Source organism: Ambystoma mexicanum, chromosome 12 (genome assembly GCF_040938575.1).
Source record: "Ambystoma mexicanum isolate Mex_15411 chromosome 12, UKY_AmexF1_1, whole genome shotgun sequence".
Taxonomy (NCBI): Eukaryota; Metazoa; Chordata; class Amphibia; order Caudata; family Ambystomatidae; genus Ambystoma; species Ambystoma mexicanum.
Window position 1 is genome coordinate 594137160 of NC_090936.1, and position 26068 is coordinate 594163227.

The 26068-nt window shown below is 46.9% G+C and overlaps 1 protein-coding gene across 1 annotated transcript in view; it reads left to right on the plus strand.

Annotated features, from left to right (window-relative positions):
- The window catches only part of TMEM134 (transmembrane protein 134), a 93498-nt gene extending 72658 nt beyond the window's left edge, over positions 1-20840 (plus strand). The window contains exons 5-7 of the mRNA XM_069628966.1: positions 5910-5954; positions 19317-19370; positions 20182-20840. Coding sequence (XP_069485067.1) covers positions 5910-5954; positions 19317-19370; positions 20182-20264 — 182 coding nt within the window. The 3' untranslated portion in view covers positions 20265-20840. The remainder of the gene's footprint in view (positions 1-5909; positions 5955-19316; positions 19371-20181) is intronic.
- Positions 20841-26068: the final 5228 nt, after the last annotated feature.

Sequence of the window (26068 nt, forward strand, 5' to 3'; positions counted from 1 at the left end):
TCTATGTTTAAGTTCATCCAATATAGGATTATTCGCCATGCCTACCTGCCCCCTGTTATGGGAGTGCCCTGCTTAGTCCAGTTTTTTGTGTCAGGTGGCAAACATGACGGGACAAATTAATTATCAGGAGGTGCCTTTTAATATTCTTTGCTGTTTGTTCGGTTGGCTATCAGGGTTTCCTAAAGTGAGCAGAAAAGTACTTCCATTTACATACTGTTAGAAACGCAGTGCGTTCCTATGCTGTGGTCAACTCCTGTAGCTCCGACGGTAGGGAAATGGCTAAAATACCTTGCTTGGTGCTGTGATACAGAGCAGGGAACATTGCAAACTGATGCTGGCCTTCTCCAGGCCTTGTGATATTTGGGACCCAGCAGTGCTTTTCTGCTGGGTAGGGGGATGGGGGGGGAGATGGAAACTGGGCTGGGGCAGCAGATGAAGATTGGGCATCGATGGACCAATGAGATAGTATAGAGGCAAACGCATCCAAGTTAAGGCTCTGAGCCTGATCACGAACCATGGCCACAGCAGGAAGGGACTATGGCCAGCTGAGTGGAAAAATTTGCAGAGACTTTTGGCATGAGGACATTGTGTTGTGTTTTATGTGCCCGCACCAGAGGTGCTTACTTATTATTCTGTGCTTCTGATCAAGTTCAAGTTAAATGTTTTATTAGGAGAAAGTATCTTATGATTTGAACCAATTCCCAAAATAAATGGTTACAAAAAAATACACCTGAGCCCTATTAAGGGGCCTCAGGTGTGAGTTGTTGGCTTGTCTTGCCTGACCATACTTAACCCAATTAATGGGACGTGCCTGACCTTCAGTATTGGATACCTTCATACCCCTCTTCTTCGTCCCAGTACTAGAGTGGTGTTTGTAATACGAGGTGTGTAATACTCCTAGCTGCTTCTTCCTCTTCTCAGTACTTGGTGGGTACTTGCAGGGTAAGATAGGGCATGCATGGAAATGGCCCATGAAGGCTATGGGACTGGAGGGTAAGTCTATGTTAAGGAAGGGGGAATACCATGTCTCTCCCAAGGGCATCCCACTCCCAGTCCCCACAGACCCTCCACCCAGGTAATCCTCCCTCGCTTATCCACCCCCAAGGTCAGGATCCAAGAGCAATGACATTTCTCTGGCCACCTGTGCAGAGGATCCATGGGGTACAGGAGGAACAATACCCTCAGGTTTCTCACAGTAGTAGAGTCTTAATGCAAACAGACGACTTCTGCCCTCTTTGTTGAGTTGTGCTTTCAGGTAGGGTTGGGCACACCAAATTCTGGGGGGGCAAAGAAGCGGGCATTAAGATGGTGCGTCAAACAGGAGTATGTGCACAGATTCCAACTCTGATCTGGGGCGGTGTAGGTGTGTTTGCCTCATCAGGTCCTGAGTAACTGCACAACCCTAATGGACATGGTTCCTGGTAGGCTAGCGGCAAAGGGAGTGACACACCAGCTCCTCTCTGCACAACAGGAAACTCAAATGGTAACAGTTCCCACAATGGAGAAGCAAGTGCAACAGGTGTTTCTTGTCTGCACCTGCAAAACAAAGAAAGGTTAAACAAATACGGAATTATGAACAGCAGCTGTCTGGCTAGGTGGGCCCAGCAGAAGTGATCCTGCCTTCCAAAGTCCCTTTCACCTGCCATCTGCTGCCTGTACGTGCAGGATACTGGCAATACGATGCGCAGCGCTCCTTTGCGATAGGAAACCATGGGTGGAATTGAGGGGGGGGGTAAATATAGGTTATCTAAAGTCAAGTTCACCCATATAGCAGAATTTGCACACATCAGCTCCTCAATGAGGTTCTACTAAAATACCAATGCTATCATTAAATTAGCTACATTCCAACTCTACGTGGCTTTTGTCTCCGGAATGAACTTACTGTGATGTATACAGCACAACTGTTCATTTCCTTCTCCCTTCTATTTCTCCATTTGTGGAACTTTGTGAAACACGAATTGTGGAAGATTTTTGTCCAGGAGAAGGGAGTCCTTCTATAGGGTTAGAATACGGGCTCTTCCCTTAACTTGGTGATTAGTGTTTAAGTGACAGGAAAGACAAAGAAAACTGGTGAAATCTGGTAAGCGGAGGCAGCATCCTTTGGAAATTGGCTTCGGCAGCATCTAGGTGCCCCTTGAAGCAGCATTGTCTGAACACTGGATCACCCCAAGTGTCAGTTTCCCTTTCCCCCTTTCTTTTCAACAAAAAGGAAAAAATCCTTAAAAGGAACTTTAAGGGAAGCAACCAAGGTGAGAGAAATAGAGAGCCGAATATGAAGAAAAGACTTTCAAGCAAAATTCTAACCTACAGCTAGGAGGAGGGGGAATCCTTCTCCCGGCCATAGACATTTCGACCCAGGACATGGGAGGCATTCTCCTGGGATATGGTTTTGTTGCTTTTGCACTTTTGTGTTTCAGTGGTAGGGACAGTTTAGAAGTTCAGACCAGGATGTATACCATTTATTTGGACATCACGGACTGCCTGACAGACCCAAGTTTTGGTTTTGTTGAGGTAGGGAAGCCTGGAGCTTCTCAGGAGGTCACCTCCTAAATTAAGGTATGCTAGCACTGGAAGATAAAAGGTAATGTCACTCTAGGCCCCAGTAGCACACCAGCCCTTGAGTTTCACAGGTTGGAGTTCCAATGCACCAGCACCTCAAGGAGAGTTCCATACGTCAGCAGCTGGAACTCGGATATGTAATTACTGGCCTGATAGACATAGACGGCTGAAGTGTTCGGAAACATTGAAATTGCTCAAAGCAGACTTGTTATGGTGTCTGAATGTGATGTGCTGGTGCCAATTAGTTTTGGAAGTTTCTCAAACTGGATTCTTATATTCAGTCGGAGCCATTTTCTTGAGTTGTTTCAAAGTGAACATGCATCAAGAAGCGATCACCCGTCACCAACCTGTTCTTAGCCTGATTATTTAGGTATTTAAAAAAAAAAGGTATCTTTGTGATTCTGTCAGCAACAGAAATACCAACAAAAGAGATCGATTTAGCAGTCTATCTCAAATCTGGTTGCCTGATGCCCAGTTTGGAATCTACAGAGTATGCGGGAAAATACTCCAGGTAAAGGGAAATCTTTCAATTAGTTTCTAAGTGTATGTTCCCCCTCTTCCCAAAGCTGGTCACTCTAGACCAAAGTTAGATGTATACAGGCTGCTGTACAAAATATGCCCAAATGCAAAGAGCAGTCAAAATGGCAAAGTCTTCTTTAAGCTTGGTAAATGTCTCTCCAAACAAGATTCGTAGATTTCTTCAGGTCTCTCCTCTGCATCAGCCTCAAAATTGTTATGTGCCCTTATTCTCCTGGTGTGAGCCTTTTGGTGTCTGCTGACTTTGTCCTTCATCAGAAGACCCATTTGTTTTGGTCTTGGCAGACAAATTGCAATTGCAGCTGTGCTGATCTCATAAGCATGTCTGGGCTAGTGTCCCAACCAAGCCCAAGCCTTCCGTGGGATAGGAGAACACCACTTAGGTTTGCAAGTTGTTCTCTCAACAACTGAGCAATTCCCTGCCCAGGTGTTCTGGTCTTATTCACCACCAGCCAAGCCTGAATTTTCTCCTCGTCGCCCGCCACATGCCTGTTCCTAAGGGACAATGCATTCTGAGTCTATCCCTAAACTCCTGTCGAACCTCTGTGTTTCAACACTTGCTTGTTCTTTCTCCCCTCCTACTCACACAGCCCTTCCTTGCCGACTTGACTAATCTTAACACCTCCTGCCTTGTTTTCTCCACTTGCCCTTCTCATCCTTCTACTCCTCTTCCTCCTTTCGCCTCCTCCTTTTCTCTCACCCCCTTTCTCCTCTTCTTTCCCCATACTCATTTGCTCTTTTCTCCATCTCATGCTCTGCTCTCTTCTTCCTTGTCGTCCTCTGCTCCACTCTCCACCTGCCCCATTGCTCCTCTGCACACTCACCACCTGCCCCTTTGCTCCTCTCCAAAGTCCAGTCTCCTGCTTCCTTTCAGCGTCTCTAGTCTCCTCTCCAACTGCCTCGGAACCTTGTCTCCTCCAAAAACCCCCACTGACAGGTTTTTCCCTACCCATCATATATTCCATTGGTGTTGGTAATTGTGCCACAAATTTTGATGTATGCCTATAGGTTTTAATATTGGTGGTTTGAATTTCACAATCTGCTTTGCAAATACTGATTTGCCAGCTGGATTCCTTGGGCAGGACCCTGCAATGGCGGGCCCATGGACCGAACTGTATACCACTGCGTCCACCAACTTCAATACTGGTTCGCGGTGCTCGGGCAGATCATTTGCATGCTATTTCCTCGCTGCTGCGGAATCTCTCTGCTTTCACGTCTGAGCTTAGTATGTTGCTCTTGTGGTTCTGTGAGCACCCCCCAGCTATCCAGCTTGGCAGGGGGGTTTCCCACTCACACTTAGGGTGGCTTACCTCATGGATTATCAGTATCCCTGCCCTTGCATTAGTGTGCATCTGAGTGTTTCTTGGTGTTATTTTTTTGCAATTTCCACCAAAATAAATATTGTAGATGTGGCGCACGCTGCACTACTCAAATAATGAATGGCCAGGCGTGTTGTCGTGAGAGCTCAACTCTCACTCGTGTGCAGGGAGCATTCTCTCAGCGGTGACGTATCATGGTGGCCCCGTGTGCATGAGTTGCTTCTCCAGCCGCACTGCGCTATCAGGCTGATCTTATCGCAGTGTGCTTGACAGCAGGCCTGTCATCCTGGTAGACCAACTACTGGGATCACCTCTGATATCTGACAGGAGTGGAGCCTCAGGCAATGCCACATCTAAAAGGATGGGCAGGGAGAACTCTGGGAGGGATTGCAGAATGCCAGGCACTTGTGGGTGGGTGAGGGTTGGGACACATAAGGGAGGGTGACAGGATCTATTTTGTTGTTCTAAATCACAGCTCCCCTCTTCACCCCCCCCCCTGTGCTGAGGGGTTTGGAAAGGGATTGGTGTGGGCATAGACAACATAACATCTTAGATGAATCTGGGGAGGAATTGGGCCAAAACAAAGCCCACTCTGCAAGGACTCCTAGGCCCGGGAGGATAACTCTAGGGCAACGTTCTTGTCTTGAAAGCAAGACAACACTGAGCAGCTTAGGTTGGATATTCGGTTCGACTCTTAGAGGATAGGCTCCGCATGAAGCACAATATATATATATATATATATATATATATATATATATATATATATATATATATATATATATATATATATATATATATATATATATATATATATATATATATTTTAAAAAAGACTTAAAGGCAAAGATGAACTGTTGCACCAAACATTTCTCAATAGCTCATGTTACTGGTCACCCACAGATGTATGTTTCCAAAATTACACCTGTTGAATACCTCAAAATCTTTTTTACGTTGTAATGAAACCTCTTAGCTCTAGATTTTCATGTTATCTCATTGGCATCATCTTCATTTAATCTTTCTTTTTCTCCTGCTTGATCTTCCTTCCTTCATGGCTCTCCTGATTGTTGCATCTCCACTTTTTCTGTTTTAATCTTCTGGCCCTTCTTAACTACCACTTATTCCCCCTTTTTATCTTTTTTCCACTTTGGCTTTTTCTTCATCCTTGTCCTTTCCTCCCCACTTTGTTTCCTGCTCAACTCAATCCTACTGTATATCTTTTGATGTGTCTGTTGTATCTGTTTTTTCGCCATATATATATATATACCACTTTCATTCTGTGCATCATTTTCTCCTGTGACCTCTTTTGCTATGTTGTACTTCTCCCACTTAACCCCTCAACCCTCTATCCCCTCCGTCTCCCCCTTCTTCTCACCTTGTTTTTGTCTTTCTATACCAGATTCTCCATCCCTTACATTTTTCCATTCCTTCCCTATGATGTCCATCTTGTCATATTTCGCTCTTCTCATTCCCTGCCGCCTTTGCTTTCTTTTGCAGTTCTCGTCCTGACGGGTATTGGACTGCAGGTGAATCCTTCACAAGGTAAGCTCTTTCCAACTTTCGCTAAGAGGTGAATACTTGTGTGTGAAGTAATGCACAGCATCTGACCCAGTCTTTGTATGTGAAATGTTTTCTGATGCCTATGAGTGCTGTGAGGTTGGCATCATGGAAGGAGACCCAGACAACAGATTCAAAGTTGAACACTCTTTTATTAAAGAAAATGTCAGGATAGATAAAGGTCTAACTTGTCCTATACTGAGGTGGGATTTTCCATACCTAATGAAACAAAGGTCAGTCTGTGTCAAAATGTTCAACTGAAGAGTCTGCCTGAATCCAACAACCTATACTTGCTCTCACAAATAATACAAAACAATGTGTAGGGACATCAACAACAACTTAAAATAGTGTTGAAATGTAAAGTTCTGAGCTACTTCAAGCGCTAGCCTATTCATCGGCATTTTCTCCCAAATGTCAGTAGGTTCACCACCAAGTTCAATCACTCCTCCTTGGAATGTTAGAGGAAATACAGTTCTATGAAGGTTAATGTGCCCTTCCCTCCCCAGGTTCGAACACAGTTCCAAGGTAACACATTTTCAGAACACCAAAACTCATGGTTCCCTTCCCCATTTTAGTGTCAATATCAAAAAGCAATATCTTGAAGCTTGAAGTCTTTGAACTGCACTTACACAACTCAGGGTTCCCTTCCCTAAGTCTGAAGCTTATCAACAGTTGTTTTCCTGCTTTCACCACAGCAAGCTTCCTTGTTGGCATACAGGAATTATCTGGTCAAGGCAAAATTCCAGACCACATGGTCCATCCATTACAGGTCATGCAAACAGGAACGGGCAGTGTTCATTCAAACGTAAATATAAGGCTTAATGGGCAGTCTCTTAAAGTGCAGTTTCAATTTTAACACCTTGGTTTCTTTCTTTACATTTAGCTTCCTTTTAATTTTCATTTCAATATTCATTACTGTTGGTTCCATACCATTACATTCATATAACAAATGTCTTTTGGCTTCTGCCTTTCAGTTCTGTGTGCAAATTAAAGTTCAGGATATGTACTTTCATTCAATTTAGTCACTATGGCATTTCATCATATTTCTTTTTTACTCATTTTATTCAATTCATTCTTCAATATAATCAATGTGGTCCTTTTTGCTTGTTTCTTTCACTTCAGTATTCAAGGAGGGTTATTGTTGCTTAATTGCTACCTTGTATGTTTCATTCAGTTCCGTATTCAATAGGAGTAATTTGGGTTACTTTCAATCGGTGCAGGATGCTACTTTCAGTCAGTTTGTGTGCTTCGGTCATAAATATATAGACCGTTTAGCTGCACTGCCTCCTTTGCGCGCCCCAGATATTATAAGTGTCTCTGACACTTACCCAGTCTCGGCAGCTTCTTTGGCAGCTCGTTCGCTTTGCTCCTTCCTTCCGAGGGACCGCCAACTAGCCGGGCACTTCTCTTGGCACTCGCCGGCTAGTGACGGGAGCTTCGCCCTTACCTGCATGCATCGCCTGCTGCTCGCCTCGTTAAGGTGGGGATCTCCGATCCGTATTCCCAAACCAGCGGGATCCCAAGGGTTTCCGCTGGCGTGCTGGTGTCTCGATTTCTCCTCTCTTTCGGCTTCCACTCTGGTTCTCCCGCTTTTCTTCTGACTCACGCTCCGACCCATGCTCTCTGTTCTACCTGCTGTCGCAGCATTTATACACCTGTGTTGGGCTAATAGTATACAGGTGATTGTAGAGGGTTTGCCTTGCCTGACCATAGTTAAGTGAATTATTGGGACATGCTGATCCTCAGGCCTCTTCCTTGTATTAGTACTTGCATGGGTAATGCAGGTAATCTTCATTCCTCACAGCTGTTTCTTATTCGTCTCAGTATCGCCATAGAGTTTAAAGGGAAAAAGAAGTGGAACACATTTACAATGACCCATAAAGGTTGGGAAAAGACCAGGTTAGCTTTCCTGAGGATAAGGGGATAGCATGTCTCACAGAAAGGTACTTAATGTTTACCTGGCCTCTTCCTTTTTTTTAACCTGTCTAATGTAATGCTGTTTCCTACACTTCTCATACATCATGGGACTGGATGTACAATATCCCATAATCTTTGCTGGTATAGGAGTTTATTTCGGAAAGACAGATTGAGAATACCGCGTCTCACCCATGAATATCTCACTTCCAATCCCCAAAGACCCTGTACCCAAGTGATCCTCCCTCGCTTGTCTGCCCCCATGGGCAGGGTCCAAAAGCGATGGCCTTTCCCTGGCCACCTGCATAGAGGATCCCAGGGGAGTAGAAGTGAGAAGACCCTCTGGTTTCTCGCATGTTTTTTCCCTTTTAGGAGTTTATCTGAAAATGTCAACTAGGTGGCTATTTTGCTTTTGCTTGGTCACGTGGAGGGACCTCAGACTTTCGTCCCCCCTATACCCGAACAAAACAAGTTAGTGGACTCAGGCAAGAAATCACACTTAGACTAATGGTTATAAAGAAAGAAAATGGCTGCTTAAAGGCCCTTTATTCACATGTTATACATGCACACAACATATATAGCCAATTGTATACAAACCTAGAAAAAGGGCATCTCCGTTAGAATGGTTACAGAAGACACCTTCATCTCGGCCACCACAAAACTGCTTAGTCCCAGAGCAGGTAGGCAGAGAGATCACTCGTACTAACAGGGTCTGGAGCGGAGCGTCCTCCCTCTCAGCGAGACTGCATCACCCGGGGGTCCAGTTCTATCTGTCTTCTAACTCTTCTCTTTATGGGGGAGTCCCCGCCCCTCTAGGTTACCAGACTGCCCTCGGCCGAAGAGCAGACAATTAGCATGAGGAGCCAAGAGTGGAAAACTCCAGCTAGACGTGGAAAAACCCAGCTTCTCTTACATGCCTTCTTTCCCAGTACCCCTTAACACTGCACCTGCAGAATGTGCCGACTCCCTTTCTGGCTCGTCCTTCAACAGACAATACAACTATTATCCACAGTTAGTTCAGCTGACATTATGTGACCTTGCCTCCGCTGTAGAAATGCACGTTTACTTACTGAGCCCACGAAAATGTAGGCTTTCATTGAGGTAATTGAAGTGAATGTCCAAAGTGGCCGCACATCGGCGCCACGTTCTTTTAGTTAATTTTTCGCACACGCATTACAATGGCAGAGCTGTTCTTACTACACATGGATTCCTGTAGTCAGAAGAACATTAAAAGCAAGGTCATCGCTGAAATTTAGTGGACGTTTTCAGAAATGTTTGTTCTGCACATGATCTAAACTGAAATAAGACATATATCTTCCCCTTAATAAATTATTGAATGGGCCACACATTTTATTTTAAAATGGCAATTTGGAGTTTATTATTGGATTCCCGAGACTACATGGTGGCAAATGTTAAGCTAGTTACTTATCACAGAAGATCCATGTCGACTACTTGATCAAGTGGTGCCATGTATAACAAAGATCCTCCCTCAAACACTAGCCCATTCAAGTTCTTTGGGGGAAATGAGCCAAGGAAATGTCACTTATGTTCCGATATTGCAAAGGTTTCAGCAACCTTTGATTGTACAATTCAGTTAATAGCAGGGTTACATCTCGTCTGTGATTTGGGTTTCCCAATATCCATCAAATTAAATATCCAGTTTTTCCTTTTATTTTTTTTTTAATGGTTCCAGAATCTATTTAACCATTGCGAAGGCATCATGAAGCAAGGCACAGACAACCGACTTAAAGTTCAAAATAAAACACTTTATTAAATCAAATGTCAAGATGGTAGAAGTCCTAACTTGCCCTATGCTAAGGTGGAATTTCCCTACCTGAAAGAAACTAAGGAAAGTCTGAGTCAAAGAGTTCAACTTAAAAATCTGTCTGTGTCCAAAACCTATAATTGCCCTCTCAACTAAAGCTAAACAATGTGTAGGGATGTCAATAATAAAAGAAATGGTGTTCAACTCAAAATTCTGATTTTCTTCCAGCTCGCAGCTCTCTTTCAGCTCCCCTTCCCCAAGTTCAAGAAAGTTCAACAAAGGTCTCAAAATTACCTTCTCACACGCACAGTAATACAGTTGCATCGGGGTGCCCTTCCCCTACTCCAAGGTAACACAGTTCAAAACACAAAGGTAGTGAGGCTCCATCCTCAAGACAGAATGTGTAGTTCATCAACTTTCAGGGTTCCCTTCACCAAGATTAGCAACTTGTCTCACAGGTTCAGTCTTTAAGAAATTCAACACAAATATAGGTCCACTTGACCCTTCTGGTTTATTTCTAAAGTTCAATTTCAGTGCACTGGTTTTGTTTCACAATGTCTTTGGGTTCTCAAAATTCAGGGTTCACTGGTCTAGGCGCATTTATAAGACCATACACTCCACGCATTACAGGTTGCGCAACCAAGATCTCCAGGCTCTTTGGCCCAACAGGCCCTTCTGTGATTGCTCCAAGGTGCAGAGTTATCTTCACTCAACTGCCATTTTGTTTGCCTCTTGGCTTTTACTTGCAGGTTCACACTTTTCTGGCTTCTCCTGGTTAGCTTCTTGGCTCTGCCAAAATGTGTCACACACCTCTTGCCAGCCTTGGCCTTTCCGTACTGCGTTCACTCTTAAAGTTCACTTTGTAGTGGTTATGCCCATATTCCACCTTTCGAAGGGATTGTGTCCTCCGACGTATTCCTTATCTTAGATAGAAATCCTTCAGCTTTGCTGGCCTCGGAAAATTTTTTCGCCAGAGGGCGCTGCGCGTCGATGATCGCCGAGTCGATGACCCTCGACGGCCTCCGTGCCGACGTCGACGTCATCCTGCCTATAAAGGCCGCGCGCAGCGTCCGTTGCTCAGTTCCGTTTTTCCGCGCTTCGTTGTGCCTCGGAACACCGTTGCTCAGTTCTCGTCAAGATAACGTATATAATAACTACTATTTACCTCGATATCGATGGCATCCTCCTCCGACCCGACGACCCCTCGGTCCGGTTTCAAAAAGTGCCGAGACTGCGGGAAGAAAATGTCGTTGACGGACCCTCACAGGGTCTGTTTGTGGTGTCTGGGAATCACGCACCAGAGTTCGGAGTGTGAGGAATGCCTTTCCATGACGGCGAAAGCCTTGAAGGAGCGTAGGGGGAAGCTCGAGAGAGGTAGGTCAACTTTAACTTCCTCGAAAGCTTCTTCGGTAGAGTCGAGACGTTCGTCTCCTCACCATAAAAAACACTCTCGATCTAGATCACGAAGTGGCTCCCACCACTCGTCGACATCGAGACACTCGAAGAAGAGACGTAGGAGATCCCCTTCGTCATCTTCGTCGAGTTCTCCTGAGAGAGTTCATTGCCCCACAAAACGCAGCTCGCAAGCTGAGTGGGAGGAATTCAGGAAAAAGATGCTAAGCGTCTTCGAGAAAGCGGCCTCGTCCCCCTCGAAGACAGCTGAGGGTGATACCCCGGGTAAAAAACCCAAAAAATCTAAACGCCGCGAGTCGCAGTACCCGGCGGAAAAGTCAACCCGAAAGCGCCTCGAGCCATCGGGAGATAAAGCATCATCGACGCCATCGTCGAAAACTCCTTCGAAACAGAGGTCGGCGCCATCGACGCCGTTGTCGAAGGATTCATCGGCGCATCAGTCGATCGAGTCGACGCCGACGTCGATGCCGATATCGACGCCGGTGAAGGAAAGAACCACGGCTACTCCACAGCCAACGGTTAGACAAAAGACCTCCGACTCGACGCCGAGAACGTCGACGTCGTTCTCGAGCAAGACTCCGATCCTTTCGAGTTCTTCGAGGCCTAGTACACATTTCTCGACGCTTTTCACGGCGCCTTCGAGTACTTTCACGTCGGTGTCGACGACATCGACGTTTTCAAGGCCTGTGATGATGGCTCCTTCTGCATTGGAAATGGGGTTTATACCATTCCAAAAACCAATGTATCCCCCTTTAACCTCGATTTTTGAGGAAAGGGAGGATTCAGACCAAGATATTGATTTACAGAGGACCACATCACCAGAGCCAGAGACTTTCGCCTCTGAGGAAGGAAGATTAAAAAATCTTCAGGATGCACTTCAGGAAGCTAGTGGCTTGGACACTTCTCCTGAAGCAGAATTTATCAAACCAGACCCAGGAGAACATGCGGAGACTCCATATAGAGCTCTGATGTCTAGAATCATAGAATTTATGGGTTGGTCTGCACCTTCTCCTGCCTTTCAGCAGGATGACCTCACTGACATACTGGACAAGGGCCCACAGGAGGATCCTGTGGTTCCATTTCACTCTGCTCTACAGAGAAGGATTTTGACAAACTGGGAAACGCCAGAAATTATCCCGGCAGTAAATAAAAAACTGTCAACAAAATACAGGGTGGCTAGTTCTGACCCTGAATATTTGTCAAAACACCCTACTCCTGAGAGCTTGGTTGTACAGGCTGCAACCTCATCAGGCAGCACATCTGCATACCCCACTGCTCCGCAGGATAGGGATGACAAAAAGTATGATGCCATGGCTAAGAAGGTTTTTTCTGCCTGTAGCATGGCGTTAAAGTCTATTAACGCGACCTGTACGCTCGCTAGGTTCAGCCACACCCTTTGGGAGTGCGCTTCATCAGCGGCTGACTGCCTCCAAAAAGGAGAGGAAAGGGACGCATTTTTAAACATCATCAGGGATGGTAAAGATGCGATGTGCGAGACCCTACAAACTGGCCTAGATTCTGCTGACAGTATCAGCAGGGCCATGGCGGCAAGTACCACAATCCGCAGGCATGCGTGGTTGAGGAAGTCTGGTTTTGCCTCTGACGTGCAGACCAGGCTTTTGAATATGCCCTTTGACGGTTCTACCCTCTTTGGAAAGAAGGCGGATGACAGTTTGGAGAAACTGCAAACGTCCAAGGCAGCAGCCAAGTCATTGGGAGCTGCTATCCGTCAGAATACCTTTCGTCCTTCGGGATCATCGTGGAGAGGACGGTCCTTTCGTTACTATTCCTCATATGGAAGGGGCAGGGGACGACCGGCTCAAAGAGGCCAAGGAAGATTTACCCGTGGTGGACGGGGTAGGGGAAAGAAAGCCGCACCCGCAGGAGCAGGAGCCACTTTACCTTCGGCAACTGCATCAGCCGCTTCAAAACCACTCTGAGGTCTCCCCTCACAGAACACCAGTAGGGGGCAGGTTAACTCACCATCTGACGGAATGGCAGGCTATTACGTCAGATGCTTGGGCTCTGGAGACAGTGGCCAAAGGTTACTGCCTGCCCTTCCTACATATCCCTCAGAGTCATCCACCGGGGAACAACCCTTTGAAGCTTCCAGATCCGCTCCTCTTGCAGGAGGTTTTAGACCTGCTAGAGAAAGGTGCCATAGAACTGGTACCTGTAGCGGAAAGGAACAAGGGTTGGTACTCCCCCTACTTCATAATACCGAAGGAGGACGGAGGACTGAGACCCATCTTAGACTTACGGGAATTGAACAAATTCCTCCGAAAGGACAAGTTCAAGATGGTGACTCTCTCTCAGATCCTTCAGGCCCTCCAGCTTCAGGACTGGTTGGTATCTCTAGACCTCCAGGACGCTTATTTCCATGTGCCGATCCATCCCAGGCACAGGAGATACCTGAGGTTCGCAATTGGCAGCTCTCATTATCAATTTCGAGTTCTGCCATTTGGGCTAACCTCCGCCCCGAGGGTCTTTACCAAGCTAATGTCGGTTGTGGCTGCAAGTCTAAGGAGGGAAGGGATTCATGTCTACCCTTACCTAGACGATTGGTTGATCAGAGCTGTATCTTCGGAACAGGCTCAGAGACAACTAGATTATGTTTGCCACTTCCTTCACAAGCTGGGCTTCTCCCTCAATTTAAAGAAGTCACAGATGATACCATCACAGAGACTCCAATTCATTGGAGCAGTCCTGGACACTTCCCTGGGAAAAGCCTTGCCACCAGAGGTGAGGGCTCGAGATATTCTGCAGATGGTCATCAGATTTCAGAATGCCCAATATCTCCCAGCCTACGACTTTCTGAGGTTGCTAGGCCTCATGGCATCCTGCATATTCCTCGTGCCGGAGGCTCGCCTGAGAATGAGATCCCTCCAGTGGGCACTGAGAACTCAGTGGTCACAGTTCTCAGGAAGGATGACAGATCTCCTTCGGATCCCGGTCAAAGTAGCCCGAGACCTTCAGTGGTGGGCCTGTCGGGAGAACATCCTGAAAGGAGAAATGTTTTGGCAACCATGGCCGGAGATAACAGTAGTCACGGATGCCTCACTCACGGGGTGGGGAGCTCACGCCAACGACTTGACCATCAGCGGTCGTTGGTCTCCATCGGAGTCCAGACTACATATCAACCTGTTGGAGCTGAGAGCCATCAGACTAGCGCTGAAGGCTTTTCTGCCGTCTGTACGGGGAAGAAACGTCCTAATAATGACGGACAATACAGTGGCCATGCACTACCTCAACAAAAGAGGAGGCGTAGGCTCACTACCACTGTGCAGAGAGGCGATGCAGCTCTGGTTTTGGGCAATTCAGGAAGGAATCTCTCTATCGGCAATTCACCTAGCCGGAGAGAAGAACTTGACAGCGGACGCTCTGAGCAGGCAGAGCACAGTCTCTCACGAGTGGGAGATAGCTCAGGAAGTCCTTCAAGAGATCTTCGCCCTTTGGGGAACCCCTCAAGTGGATCTGTTCGCCACCAGTATCAACAGGAAGTGCGACAGATTTTGCTCAAGGGAATTTCCTCCGAGAGGAGCTCTAGGAGATGCGTTCGTAGTGGACTGGGAGTTCCCACTTCTGTACGCGTTCCCTCCGGTCCCTGTCATTCCTCAAATGATCAGGAGGTTGAGAAGGTTTCGGAAGACCATGATCCTAATTGCCCCGGATTGGGCCAGGAGAACGTGGTACCCGGACCTTCTAGACATGTCCATCTGCCCTCCAATTCGACTGCCATACAGAGAGGATCTTCTCTCGCAGAAGGAAGGTCAGGTTCTCCATCCAGCCATCAAGACCCTCAACCTTCACGCTTGGTGTCTGAAAGGTTGAGGTACAAGGATTGGGACCTTCCGGATGATGTTATGGAGGTGTTGCTTTCGGCCAGAAGGCCGGCAACTAAAACTCTATACCGCTGCCGTTGGAACAAATTTTGCAGCTGGTGCAGAGAAAAGAATATTGAACCCTTTTCTTGTGGTACACCTATGGTGTTGTCATTCTTACTTTACCTGGCTAATTCAGGCCTACAGGTTGGCACAATTAAGGGCTATCTCGCAGCGCTATCAATCTTTAAGCGCACTGCAGAGGAGCCTTCATACTTCAAAATTCCATTGGTAATACAATACCTAAAAGGATTAACTAATGTTTATCCCCCGAAACCTTTTCAAGTTCCCTTATGGGATTTAAACCTAATTTTAAACTTCCTAAAGGGTGCCCCTTTTGAACCACTACACTCTTGTTCATTGAAGCTTCTCACCCTCAAAACTGTTTTGCTAATAGCATTGACATCTGCTAGAAGGGTTAGCGAGTTGCAAGCCTTATCGTGTAAACCTCCACATACAATCTTTTACAAGGACAAAGTTGTTCTTCAGGTGAAGCCTAACTTCCTCCCGAAGGTAGTCTCGGAGTTTCACATCACTCAGAAGATTATATTACCTTCTTTCTACCCTCCTCCTCATCCGGGGAAGGAGGAAGAGAGACTGCACAGGCTGGACCCTAAGCGAGCCTTGAGCTTCTATATCAGCAGATTGGCTAAGATCAGACAAGCAGACCAACTCTTTGTAGGTTATGCAGGACATAAGTTGGGCCTTCCAATAACAAAACAAACCATCTCCAGATGGATTATTTTAGCCATTCTGGAGTGCTACAAATTGGCAGGAAAGGAGCCTCCTCAAAATCTAAGGGCTCATTCTACCAGGGGTATCGCAACATCCTCAGCCCTTCAAAGAGGGGTGCCAATTCGAGATATATGTGCGGCTGCCACATGGTCGTCCGCACATACATTTACCAAATTCTATAGCCTGGATTCCTCCTCTAGTCAAGAAACTAGATTCGGCAAGGCTGTGTTACACTCTGTCCATTCTGGAAGGGTAACATAACTTTTATTACTCCCGCCTCCAGTCACAATACCACTGCTATGGGAGTCTATCTAAGATAAGGAATACGTCGGAGGACACAATCCCTTCGAAGAACTAGTTACTCTTACCTTGTAACGTTCTTTCGATGGGATGTTCCTCCGACGTATTCCTTATCGACCCTCCCATCCATCCCCGCAGTATGACTTCCTGTGGGTTTGCAGCCTATGCTCCTTCAAGGTGATTAGTCTAATCCAAAAACATTACTGGGGACTACAAAACGGAACTGAGCAACGGACGCTGCGCGCGGCCTTTATAGGCAGGATGACGTCGACGTCGGCACGGAGGCCGTCGAGGGTCATCGACTCGGCGATCATCGACGCGCAGCGCCCTCTGGCGAAAAAATTTTCCGAGGCCAGCAAAGCTGAAGGATTTCTATCTAAGATAAGGAATACGTCGGAGGAACATCCCATCGAAAGAACGTTACAAGGTAAGAGTAACTAGTTCTTCTATGGCAATCTTTCACGCTTGCACGCTTTCTTATATGTAACTTTCATATGGACATTTCCTCTTTAGCGGTCTCTTGCTTTGCCCATAGAAATTGTGCTCATTCCACGTCATCAGAAGCTTAATTACAACGTTTAATTCAATTCAGTATTCATTGAGCATTCGTTATGCTCGATTTCACGTTTTCCTTCGGTTCGGTATTCAATATGTATTTGGTATATTTAATTCCAACTTTCCATTCAGTTTGTTATTCAAAATGTATTCATTATGTTCAATTGTAGGTTTCCGTTCTGCCTCAGGCCTCTGCGGCGGTCGGCGAGCCAGCTTCTGCAAGTCCCACTTGCACATCGGGGCTTGCTGTGCACACACTGATGGCTTTGCTGTGCCTGAGTGGACGCAAACAGCGTCCCGCTTCCTTCTGTGACACTGCAGCTCCTGCTGTGGCTTCCTCGTTATGGAGGCTCCCTCTCTGGGCTGCTGGCCAGCGTCCTGCCTCCTCCACTGGTCCCACCACGGCTGCCTCCTGAACAAACAGGTCCCCTGCTGGTCTTCTACCCCACAGGCCTCCCTGTTTCCCCTCCGTGCAGTAATGTAATTGTAATTGGTTATTTATAACGCACTTAATACCCTGAGGTTTCAAAGCGCGGGCCCGGGGATCAAACCTGTGTTGCTCCGTGTCGTCTTGCTTCCATGGCGAGCACATTGCCCCTGAGCTATCCTCCCGAGATAAGTGTGCTCTAATTCTCTCTTTATACACCTGCAACCTTCTAATAGGTTGCAGGTGCAAATCCTTAATTAGGTTTGCCTGACTACAATAAAGGGGACATGCCTGGCTCTCACCATACTCTGCAGGCATCTTCCTCGTCCCAGTACAAGAGTGGTAAAATTAAAGTGCAGTGTTCATTCCTCTTAGTCTCCTCTTCTTTGACCCAGTACTTTTAAAGGTTGAATGGGGAAAAGTGAGGGAGGAGGTCTCACAATAACCCATAAAGGTCCGGGAAAGGGTTGGTTGGTCACAATTCGGGAAAAGGGGGATACCATGTCTCACCTGAGGGTACCTCACTCCCAAACTCAGAGGACCCTCCAGCCAGGTAATCCTCCCTCGCGTCTCCACCCCCAGAGTCGGGATCCAAAAGCGATGGCCTTTCCATGGCCACCTGAGAAGAGGATCCAGGGGGTTGAGGAGTGAGAATACCCTCTGGTTTCTCACACAATCCACTTATGCAAACTTTATTTATTTACCACAGGCTCCATTGTAATCTGTGTGATCAGAAGATCAGTTCCCCACAAGTATTTACAAAAGGTTGCTCAGGTCTTTGCCTCTATGCATCTTTGAAAATGAACGTACTGCTAAACATGCCTGTGTACTGAACACACCTTTCCCTTCCCTTCTTGAACATCATGATTTATATCATCTCTGGGTAGTTCATGTCTTGGCGTTCACTGCAAAATTAATTCAGGCTCTTACTTGCCCCATGTCAGGCAACTGTAGCGCGTCAAGTCCTTATTTGATTCCTTGCATTGTTGTATATGTAGTTTTCCATTTACGTTATAAATGCAGGACTACAGAGTGCAAGACGATAGCACAGACTGCATCAGCATAATCTGTGATTATTTTTTTGCTTGAATAAATTATGCATAATATAGACACCGCAATAAGATTCATTTTTGTTCACACTGGAAAAACACAGTTGTCTGCAATTTGGTTGAGGGAAACGATGGCTAAACACTGATAAACACAGATTTTGAAAAAATTGAAAACCCTAGAAAAACACAACCAGAATCAGAAAAATATAACTGTTAAAAACAGGAAGCCCTACACATGTTTATGCACGTGCATGATGGAGTGGTTGCAGCACGCCTTGTGTGGGTGGTATCCTAGAAGTTGTTTGTGTTCACAGTATAGGGCTTGGGGCCTGTGCATTTTCAGTATCCATCATTTGGAGTATGCAAGCAGTTTCTTCTCTTCATGCTGTCAAAGTATCTGTTCCATGGAACAGGAGGGAGAGGTGCTTCCGAATGGTATGTTGACCCTGTTGGTGTGTCACCGCAATTACATGTTTGGCCTCTTTGTGTCAGTCAGTATGTCAGTCAGTGTGTCAGTCAAGGTCGACAGTTGTGTACAGTGCTTCTTCCTGCTCAGGTCCATCTTGTTTGTGACACCCTCCCTGGCTACCAGTGTGTTTGTTCCAGGGTGGAGTTACTGGGGTGTCAGAGATTGCTACGTAACCATGCAGGTGTGTCTCTTCTATGGTTAGTGTGACATGTGAACTCTTTCCTCTTGTGACTCTTGACCCTGCGGGGGCCTCATGGTTGTTAGTTGAGTGGCTGCAGGTGCTCTTTACCTTATGTGGATATCCGTCCCCCTTGCCTATTCCTTTGTTGGATGCTTGGCTTAATTGTTGAGTCATTGTTTTTCCCTTCAGTGGCTGCGGCATTCTACTCATGTGGGCATTCTGTCATTGTCTCTTTTGGGGGAAGAGGTGTGAGTCTGTGTGTGATGTTGTGTTGCTTTTGGCGGGAGAAGTTTGGGAGTCTGCCTCTGGTGTATGAGTGGCTGTGGGAATGGTGGCTTGCTTAGTATATTTTTTGGCTTTAGTGATTAGAGCTGCTGTGTCATGTATGGCTTGTTGAGTAGCTGACGCATGCATGCATGCATGCATGCATGTCCGGTGGGACAGTTTAAAGGTGGGATGCTACCCCTGACTGATGTGATTTCTCAGAGACCAAACCTAGTCTCAGTATTTACTTGCACTGCTATATCCGATAACTTCCAAGGTCTTGCCCTCTGGTAGTGCAATTCTGGTGGTTTTAATGAGTTGATTAAAGTCCACCAAAGTGTTGGATTTCGTGAAAGTTTCTGTTCTGATCAAACAATGTGTTTTTTGCCCTCAGGTATTTCCAGCGCCATCTTCTTCGTTCCAGGATTTTTACTTCTTATACCAGGAGGTGAGTGCTTTAGGACTCGCCCAAGGAACATTTTAAGGAAGTGTGAAAAAGGCCTTTCTACAGGAGGGCTCCAATGGAGAAGGCGGGGTGGAGGGGAGGAGGGGGGGAGGGAGAGAGAGAGGGGGAGAGAGAGAGGGGGAGAGGGAGAGGGAGGGAGAGAGAAAATATATACACTCGTGTACTCCTTTTTTGTGGGTTGGGCACCACTGATGGAGTTGTGTGCATCTGTGCCAGAGCAGGGCTGGATTTGGCTGCACTCGTGAAGATTGTGTGTCTAATGGTGCCAGTACTCCCCTCCACCGAGCCCAAGACATAAAGGTGGATTGGGATGTGTGTGTCAGTCGCGCGCATTACTCCCCCACTTAAATTTGTGGAGCGTTGTCTGTTTTAGAGGGTGATCTGGTTGTAGCAGGGAGGATCAGTGGTAAATGTTGGAGAGTGTAAGGGAGGTTCTTGCAGGGCATATCTCCTCGGGTGCAAGTGGGTTGGATTGGGCTGGGTTTCATGGGCAGCAAACCTCTTATATGTGTGTGTTGCTGGGGCATGAACATGGGCGGCAGACCACTTATGTATGTGAATGTGGTTCTCTTGGGTTTGGGGTGTTCTCTGGCAGTGGAGGTCGAATGATGTGCGAGTCCTGTGGGTGGGCGTGTGTGTGGTCTGTGTTACACTGTATTGGAGGGGGGAATGTGGGTTTATGTGTGAACAAGAGATCTGAAGCTGATCTCACACAGGTAGAACTTCCTTCCCACTGTAGAATCTATTGCCTGTCTGGTAATATCAGTCCATCCTTCTCTCTTTCTCACCACAGTTTACCACGTAATATTCATCTACTGCGCAGTGCGAGGCCGCCAGGGGTTCCAATTCTTCTACCTGCCTTACTTTGAGAAATGATTTCCAGTGGCCTCTGCACAACGGCGACACCGCCACATCCAACGCCTGGCTGTGGTTGCTTCACCGTCACGTCAACATTCTCTGATGCTACAATGCCACTAGAGAGCCCAGCCTCTCCCCGCTCATGGATTCTGGTCCTCAAAGCCATGGGAGTCTTGTGGTCTTCCCGTGTTGGATCATAAACCGATAGGACACTCCACTTCATGTTTTTGTTATGAAATATACTCTGCCGGAGTCACCAAGCCTCTCCAAGGTGGCTCAGCGAGCCCGCTGCAGTTCACCTACAGGGCTACGGTGGGCCATCACCAATGGTGAAAGCAGCTTAGGCAATGAGCCTTACTGGTAGTTCTGTGGACCACCATGGGAGCCATTTCCCACCGACTGTGAATGTTCCTGTCTGTGAATCCCCCGTCCTGCTTGCCTTTGCAGCACTACAAGAAAGAAACGACGCCAATATCTTCCCTTGTAAAAAGAAACTTGTAAATTATTTTAAAAACTGACCGGGAAGATGGATGTTTCGCTGTCCATATTATGTGTTCGTCATTGTATGTGTTTGAAATAAAAGTCAGACTTGCATTGCCGGCCTCAAGTGAATGCCCAAGAATAACTCCTGAGCAGGGTTGGCGTTGAGGTTGGTTTGCGCACTGCTTGTGAGCATCATCTCTCCAGATCCCTGCAGGAATCGTGCCCATGCTGGCCCTTGCTGGTGCCCAGCTACGCAAGGCTTCTATTGAATTCATTCACGGGGGGCAGGGGGAGGTTTGGTGATTACGTTGAGCCTATGTGTTGAGAAAACCTAGGCTAATTCAATAAAAGGAACAGCTGGTGCACAGAGGTACTATTGTAAACACATAAACAGCCCCAAGATGGATCTGGGGGCAGCACAGATGTCTGGAATCCTGCATGAAAACAGCTGGAATTTCCATCAGCGTTGAATGGGACCTCTGATTGGTTTCTTCCATGTGAAACACCTGTATGAGTCCAGCAAGAGAGAAACTGTGTTTTCGCTGCTGCAGCTTAAGACGCATGCAGGACTTTCGCAGTTCAAGAAAACTGCAGCTTTTGTTCTTCATTGTCACAAAGCTTGAAGCATCGTAAATCAAGCATTGACCAAGCCAGTTGGCTATACCTGTATATATGTATTTGCTAGCTGTTTGCTTAATGTGTTCAGTGCTCACATAATTGACCAGGTGTTGTAAAGCTGTTGAGGAAAGTGGAAAACTTCTCCACAGCTGCAGCATGCTACCACCTTTTTATACTGTAAGGGCACAACCTATTTTACACTTGGCTCGGGGAGCATGCAGTCTATCTACAGCATTCTGCGTTCTGCGTTTCCCTCTGCGATGCAGGAGATGCACAGAGCACTGGCTGTTTGAGTTCCAGTACATCTTCTCAACAGCCCCCTTCCATGGGTGTGACAGCATTTGGCAATTGGTAGCTCAGCAACCTATCTGCCAAAACAGTGGGCAAGAAAGATTTTTAAAAACTTGCAGTGTTCACATAATGTTAGAATGTGACTGCATGACTGAGCTGGTAAGTGATTGTGATTGGAGGGCGGGGGGACGGTGATAGTGAGTGAATGAATAATTGAGTGATCGTGCATGCAGTGTTAAGGGAGTGCTTATGTAGAAGTGGACCAACAATTGTGTGCCAAGGCGAGTGAATGAGCACACACTATGGGCCTCATTACGACCCTGGCGGAACGGGTTAAACGGCGCCGTAAAAGGCTGCGGCGCCATTCAACCTGTTCCGCCACATTACGAGGTCCCCTCGCGGGACACGTTAAGCACGCCTGGGAAAACCAGGCGTGCATACCGGGTCCCGCAAGGGGAAGAGGGAGCAAACAACGGGCCATCTCGTAATGGCCCGTTGTTTACTCTCTCCCATTCCCATTCAGCCCTATAGAGGCTGGAATGGGGATGAACCGTGTCGGTGTCCTCGAGTGAGGAATTACCGGGCCATCCGAACTCGGAATGGTCCGGTAAGTCCTCATTCCGAGGACACGGGCACGGATGCGGTTTTGCCGGCAGCCATGCCGCCAATAGCGGCATGGCTACCGGCATACCTCGTAATGAGGCCCTATAGCTTTATAGACATGCAGCGAGGGCCGTACTGGGCGTTATGGGTCCTGAAGGCCGAGTTAATGGCCCGCACGAAGCGAGGGCCTTTAACGAGGTTTGAGGGTTCAAAACGATGGTACGGCCCGGAGGCAAGGTCTATAAAGCTAGTAGAACCCATGGGCAAATATATGAAAAGTTTATGTCAAAATATATATCTTCAATATAATCTTTTTTGGGGGGGAGAATATTCCATGTGGAATACTTAATTTTATAAACGGGCACAGTAGGGGGCTTGGAACCATGCCCTCAGAGGGAGGAGTTAGCAGGTGTGAGTGTGCAACAGAGCACAGAAAGTGGAGGCCGGGGGAGTACAGGGAAGGCAAGCGAGGACCACGGAAGAGTGAGGGACAGCAGAGAAAGGATAGTTGAGGGGGTGAGTTAGTGCGCAGTGAGGAGGGAGGGGGCGCAGGGAAGGTAAGTGAGGGAGCATAGCCTGAGGTGCGTGCTCGGGCTCACCGAATGGGGGAGGAGTGAGCGGGGCTGACCTTAGGGCCACGCCAGCTCAGGGGAGTCTTTCAAGGGCTCCCCCGAGCTTGCGCAGTGGGAGAAGGCGTGGCAGGCGCCCTTTTCATATTAAATGCGCATCAGCACCCTATTCACATGATTACCTCCTCGCTCTGACGCGGGAGCGAGGCGGTTTGCAATGGAATAGGGCACTCGTGCATTATTCCAGTGATTAGCTCCCTGCGAGGCGCCGGAGCGGGGAGGTAGGAAATAAATAAGGCGCATCCTGTACCTACCACCGCCCTGACCAGGGGCGCGCGGGGAGGGGGTGCCAAGTTGCAAAGGGCGCTGCTGCCGCTAAGGAGGGACAAGGAAAAGGGTCCCTCTATGACTTCACTGCGACACCCAGCCAAAAGGAAACGAAAAAACCATGGTATTTGTAGGCAAATGTTATTTTAAAGAAGGCCACTAGAGGGGGGTGAAGCACTGTTTGTGCTAGACTTTCCGAGCTACTAAACAAGCAAAGGCCAAATTTGCAGGCTATCATGAAACTGCAAGCTATACTGTTTCATATGGCCCGCAAATTGACCAATAGGTTCCAAGTCTTTATCCTGGTCTAGGGGAACCTATCAGATCAACGTTAATGTTTTCCTGAAAAGAGACAGGGGTGGGGATTGGATGCAGTGACTCCCTTCTGAGGTTCCAGAGAATTCCGTGCTACCATTGTGACGATTCCAGTCACATAATATCAGCAAGTATTTTGCTGAACATCCCAGAATATTAGTTTCCGTTTTTCACCATAAACACGTCAGTGGCAGAATAGCAACGAAGTAAATGGACATAAATAGAATTTCAACTGATTACCTGCTGGTATGCGAAAGGGAAGTGTGCTTGCCATTATATCAACTTCTATAACGAGGTAGTCCCAGTGATCACATCTTGATTCATACAAGTTCATTACGGGGTATTGATAACCGCGCCTGCGCTCCACAGCGGCGCATGATCAGCGACAGAGCTGTGACTGGTATGTTGCATGAGGTGACATGAAGCGGTAGGGAGTCCGCAAACGCAGGAGTGATGCGTTGCATGCTCTAATTGCAAAGCATGCAAATGATTGCGGTTTAGCGGGCGCCACTGCACCTCCGAACACACTGCAGAGACCCAGACTGGATCCACAACATTCAGTAAACATGAGAACAGCTGAATATAATATGCGAGGACAAACATCCGTTTACCACATTCTCAATATTTAATGCGTGGACATGTCGCACAGGGCTCTACGTTGTTACGTTGATCCCTGTTTGGTCGATGTAATTATGGTCGCAACCTTTTTGGCAACCATGGTCAATCACCCCCTGTATTTTTTTTTATTTGTCAAGTGGTCTGCTGTGGTGACAGTATGTTCTTTATTTACACTGTAGAGGCGAGACAACCATGAAAGAACTTGCTGGAATCTTTTTAAAACTCAGATCCCGCGCCGAGCGGGGATGTGGCAGGAGAACTAGTCTGCTGTGGTCCGCCGTGTTAGCTGTGGTGTGCCACCTTAGATTCGAACAGCACTTCTCAGCTTGCTACTGGATAATGGCGGTGAGTGGTTCACATTCTCCTCTCAATTTAATGAATAACTACTCCCGGCAAAGTAAAGCAATGGAAAGTGCAGGGAGCAGCTGGGCTCGCCTATATCAGCATTAGCTTTACCTTCATCTCTCACGGAAGGATTCATCTTAAATGCAATTGCTGAGCTGCCCGTGCAGGAGCCGCATGATCTTTTTGGCATAAGTCAAGCCGCTCAGCAGGACTGTAGAAAATCTTTTTCGTCAGAAGCATTTGTTATTCCGGACACAAACCTCTCTCGATTCCCTGCCGTGGTTTATTGCTGACTCTCCGAAACCAACTCCATTGAGAGACCACCCTTCCTCGTTACTGATCTCACCATCTAACATGTTCTTGGGATCATGCTTGGGTACTCATTACATGACGGCTCAGTGCTACATGCCTTAAATTGTACCCTGGCACAATTGGCGAAAACGTATGAATGCATCTCGGAGGAATTTAGAGAACCGAGAGCTACCTTAACTTCAATGACCTCTAAATTAACTTTTCTCGAGGGGTTCCTTTATGGGTTTATTCGCCACAAACCTGATAATCCCCCCAACTCCCTTGATATGTTTGGAGAATTCTATACTTCCTCTTAATGAGCAGGCCCATTCGCCCCCGGTATTGCCAATCCACAATAAGGTAGAGGCTCGGCGGGCGGCACATGTTCACCTGGATACCTTAAGTTCTCCATACTTCCTATTGTCATTCAAGATACTCAATCCGATGTTGTGATCGGAGCACAGTCAAGTGATATCCTTCTGCCTCTATCTGTACATGGCATGAGCACAAATATGATTTCTTTGCCAGCTCAATTGGAGAAGAAAAGAAAAAACATAAAAAAAAATCCACCCAAGCAAAGTTATCTCCATTCCTATGACTGGTCTTCAACCGTTAACTCCTTGCATAGGGGTTGCTCCATTGTGGAAAATTCATCCTGAAAACAGCCCTTTTTACTTGCATCTTGGAATTGTAGGGGTTATGCATACTTGACCTCATGCTTTGGAAACATGAACTGCTACTCACTGATATGTTTGCAGGAGAGTTGGATTGTTGACCCTCCTTTGTTGGATGGATTTACTTTTTGTTGTGTGAAGGCTAAGCAGAGGCTGCAGGAGCAGCCGTATGTGGGTTTAATCTGTGCTTTAAAGAATGGATTGGGATTCACAATGATGCAATTAATAACGAATAGAGCTGATATTCACTTGTTCCAACAATTCTGGGTCTCCATGTTCTTGACTTGTGTTTAATATGTATTTCTGTCCCAAATCAATTAATTTAATATCATGTTTACGATGCTTCTCTGACGTATCACCGGATAACTGTGAGGACTATGCTAGTGTAGTCGTGCTTGAGGACTTTAACAGTGAATGCCTTGATCCTTGTCAATATTTGGACAAGGGGTGGCTGATAACCCCTGCACTATCTAGAGAATGAGGGCATTTGATCCAGGATGAAATGAGGTTGCAGGGCTTATCATTAGTGTATGGTAACATATCTGGAGATGTCCCACCCCTGTTCACTAGGAGTATTACAGACTCTAGATCCACCCTGGGTTATATAGTCCTCTCAAGAGACCTTAAATTCATATGTTTAAAATTCAAGGTAATTGATCTATACTCGAGTGACCACTGTCCATTGTCC